We start from the raw sequence: 3,997 nt of genomic DNA, 5'->3' as shown, positions 1-3,997 counted from the left end.
GGGCTGGTTTGGCTGCAGCACATGGAGCAACATCGCTTTGCAGCCAGGGCCAACAGTTTTGCGCAGAAGTAAATACCTTCAAAGACAGTCTGGAAAAATGAAACCTGGAATGAATAAATCATGGAGGTGCTCTTAAAGCCTTGACAGTTTATCCAAGCTCTTCTGGTGGTGAAAGACAGGCACAATGCTGAGTACAGGGAGGGACTGCCATTGTTCGGATGTGTTTATGTGCCACATGAGCCCCTCACCTTGGATTTATGGTTTCTCTTTAAAGCAAGCAGTGCTGGAGCTAGCAGCCTGGCAAGGGGGTGGGAAATGGAGGGGACCAAGCAGCTCATGCAGGTTATCCAGGAAATGCGGTCTGAAATCATCAAGCTAGAGAGAGAAAACAGAGCCCTCCGGGGAGAACTTCAGTTTGATGGGCCAAGGGGAGCAAAGCAGGAGAAAGGGGCAGGAGGAGAAGCTAGAAACGAGGAAGCCTGGAGCCTCACTGACTCTGGTGAAGAGGCCGCAGTGGCTTTACGCAGGAATGTCTCTGCTGGATCCGCTCTGATGCTACAGGAACAAAAAGGTATTAAGCAACCATGAAGGCTGATCTGGTGCTTATGCATACTTTTTGTTAACAGGTTTTGAGGGCAAAAATGTCCTACTGATGGATGCAAAGTCTTGGGAGCGGGGAGAACTGGACACTGTCTCTTTTCTCAGTCCAAATTCTCAGTCTGACAAAAAAAATAAACTAAGGCCTGTGATGGGTTGTCAGGACCTGCAAGTTCCAGATGAATAGTGTTTTGCAAGAGTTAAGGGTCCTTCTAAGATTATGAAGGGTTAGAGAATGTGATTTTCAGGAGGAAAACCCTAATAATTGGTGTAACTTAGTTGTTGATTTTTTGCATTACAATAAATTTGGCATTGGCATCAAGAGCTCTCATTCCAAGGCAATCCAGATTTCTCTCCTTCTCTCACACACAAAAAACAAAACGAAGGTTTGTGTTGTATTGCTAATGCTTGCTAGGCCATTCATAGGCTTAGTGGGTTCACTTTCAAGGAAAAGAGATTCCTTCGTTGCTGACATATTGAGGCTAGAATGAAGTAAAATGGCTAGTGAGATTTGACTGGGGGGAAACTCTGGTTGTAAATAAATAAATGTCTGTTCTGGGGCATTTTTTAAACCATCAAATCACATCTGACATGGCAGCCCCTGTTGGGGTTTTCAAGGCAAGAGACATTCAGGGGCTGGTAGCCATTGCCTGCCTTTGTGTCGTGACCCTGGTATTCCTTGGAGGACTCCCAGTTATAGCCTTGCCTCTTTATCCCACTCATGGTTGTGGCAGAGGAGCAGCAAAGGGGATGGTTCTTGAAGGTCTGGCTCTTTAGAGAAAAGCTTTTCCAAACTCAAGGAATAAAACCTCTTTCCAAATCCCATTAGTGCAAACATGAACATATGAAGGTGTCTGACACAGAGCCAAACAAATGGTTCTAGCTCAGCATCTGACAGTCACTCTGTCTGCAGCTCCTATAGGTTCAGCCTAGTCTTCCCCAACACCGGCGGTCCTTCAACTGGCGAGATTGAACAAGGCAACACATGTGCTTTACATTAACCTGAAATGAACTCTTGCTCCCACTAACATGAATTAGGGGGGCTGGGAGGAGCCTTCAACAGTCTTAGGAATGCTTTATCTACCTTGTTGTATTCTCCATACAGGTAACATGATGACTGTCAGGCGTTATTCCATCTCCTCTTCAGTGCATTCACTCTCCAGCAACAAGCACCATAAAGCTGACAAGAGGAATCCATTCAAGGGGACCCGTGAAGTTAAGGGCATAATCAAACAACCAGTTTTTCATCCTGATATGCAACTAAGCAATAAAGATGAAAAGGGGTTTGCAAAAATCCCACCTGACTGTCTCTCCAGCAGTACATCAAATAAAAGGAGATCTTTCCAAGATCATGTTTACAAATGCAGGTAGGGCCAAATGAATGCTGAAATTATAAGTACAGTTTGAAAAAAATAGTTTCTTTTTTTCTGATTATTTTTTATCTATTACATCTTTTTAAAAGACACATAATGCCAATATCCAATGAACTACAAAGTAACAATATAAAAGAATAAAAATAAAAAAAACTTACTAGTTCTTCTGCACTGAATATAGTTAATCTGAAAATTTGCCATTTGCTCCTTAATTATAACCAAATAAAACATTAAATCTTAAATAGTAACCTTGAAAAGATTCACGCTTTTCTCTAATCCTTGATTATCCTTGATCTTCTACTCCTTGATCTTCTACTCCTCCACATTATAAATTCTCAGTTCGTATTTTCTGTTTTACGCAAGAGGTCCATCAAGGGTTTCCGACAGTAAATTTAGATAGCTTCTTATCTCTAATCAAAGAAGTAATGAAAATATTTTTTGAGTACATTTCTGGCTGCCAGTGCAAGTCTAGCTGATGGTTCCAGTCAATTTGTAGCATCAGAGGTTGGTTAATTTGTATTGCTTGCTGTAATCATGTGAATGAATTGATAACTAGTACCCCAGAACATGCTGATTCTCATGACCACATCTATTAATTGAGCAATATTAAAAATATGTACATCCTGTGGAATATGACAGGAATTGTGCATAACATTTGTAATTACCAACTTCACAGCTGTGGAATTCTGTTGGGTATAGTCATGTGAAATGCTTTTGCTGAGGTAATTGTGAGGACAGTTTCCTGGGTGTAACAAACTAGCTCTCCAGATAAAACTATTATAGTTACTTCTGAAGTGAGTTTGATGTTTTAGATGCAGCTAGCTCCTGGGCAAATAACAGGGGGAGTTTGGGTCAGGAAATTCCCAGAGATTTTGGTGGTGGAGTCTGGGGAGGGCAGGAATTGGGAAGTGGAAGAACGTCAGCTGAGTATAATCTCTTAGAGTACCCCCTTTCAAACAACCACCTTCTCCAAGAGAACTGATCTCTTCAGTTGTAATTCTGGGAGATTTCCAAGCCCCACATGAAGAAGGTTCGCAACCCTAGGATGAGGTATTTCCCTAAATTCCTGCAGGCTTGACAAATTAACATTCTGTAGGATCCAGAGCCTTGCATGTGAAGAGGGGACATTTGGTATTTTGGGGGGATGCTGTTAGGCAGACTGATTTTGTTGTGAAACGTACCAGTTCTGTGTAGGTTCTATTCAGTGTTTTGCTTCTGCTTCTCTGTTTTTTATGTTCTATTGTTGATGCTACTCTTAAAATTTACCTATATTTTCATGCCCGCATTTTCATTGTTTTGCATGAAAGTGTATGCTACCTCTGCTGTCTCGAGGCTGGCAGTACAGTCTAGAAGTCAATTAATTAATTAATCTATCACTTATTTGTGCATATTTCTTTTCTAGGGGTAAAGTAAAGGCTGTAAGTTTTCTGTTACCAGTGGATATGTCCCCCTATTCTGAAAATCAAGGTTCTTTCACAGGCCAGCAAAATCAGAACACAAAACAGTTAAGTCCCATTATAGAAAAGGACATGTGAGCTGGTGAATTTTTAAACGGCCAGCTTGACTCTGGGGATAAACTAGCCTTCAGCTATGGTCTGTTGTTGGATTACGTTTCTGGAAAGCGCTTTGGCAGAATGCCCTCAAAGAATCAGCAAAGGCCTGTCAGCGATGTTGAAATGGATGCCTCTTAATTGTATATATATATATATATTTGTAAAATCCACAGCTTAGTTCAAAGACAGCATTAAACAGCGTTTAATAGAATGGTCGTCCCTGTGGTCTTTTCTATCTTTATTGATTGCTTATTGACATAAATGGAGAAGCTTGTAAAGAACATAAGAGAGTCTCTGCCTGGACTCTGGAGAGCTATGAAGTGGGTGAATGAAATACTGAATCAAACCTCTCCATCTTTCTAAAAAAAAAGTTAAAGCTAGTTTGCACCCATTTCTAGTCGGTCTCCAATAACATTCTGGCAAATAACTGTTTACAGGAATACTCACAAAAATTACAGATTTTAAGAGATTAGT

The 3,997-nt window shown here is 40.9% G+C and overlaps 1 protein-coding gene across 1 annotated transcript; it reads left to right on the top strand.

Moving 5' to 3' along the window:
* The first annotated feature begins 315 nt into the window (after positions 1-315).
* On the top strand, positions 316-3,718 carry CCDC195 (coiled-coil domain containing 195). The gene is made up of 3 exons (XM_048505434.1): positions 316-571; positions 1,703-1,964; positions 3,373-3,718. The coding sequence occupies exons 1-3, from the start codon at positions 316-318 to the stop codon at positions 3,503-3,505; spliced, it is 651 nt and encodes a 216-aa protein (XP_048361391.1). The 3' UTR covers positions 3,506-3,718.
* Positions 3,719-3,997: the final 279 nt, after the last annotated feature.

The sequence above is a fragment of the Sphaerodactylus townsendi genome, linkage group LG08 (assembly GCF_021028975.2).
Source record: "Sphaerodactylus townsendi isolate TG3544 linkage group LG08, MPM_Stown_v2.3, whole genome shotgun sequence".
NCBI classification, from domain to species: Eukaryota; Metazoa; Chordata; class Lepidosauria; order Squamata; family Sphaerodactylidae; genus Sphaerodactylus; species Sphaerodactylus townsendi.
Note: the sequence above shows the minus strand (reverse complement) of the source record. Positions and strands in the feature narration are given on the sequence as shown.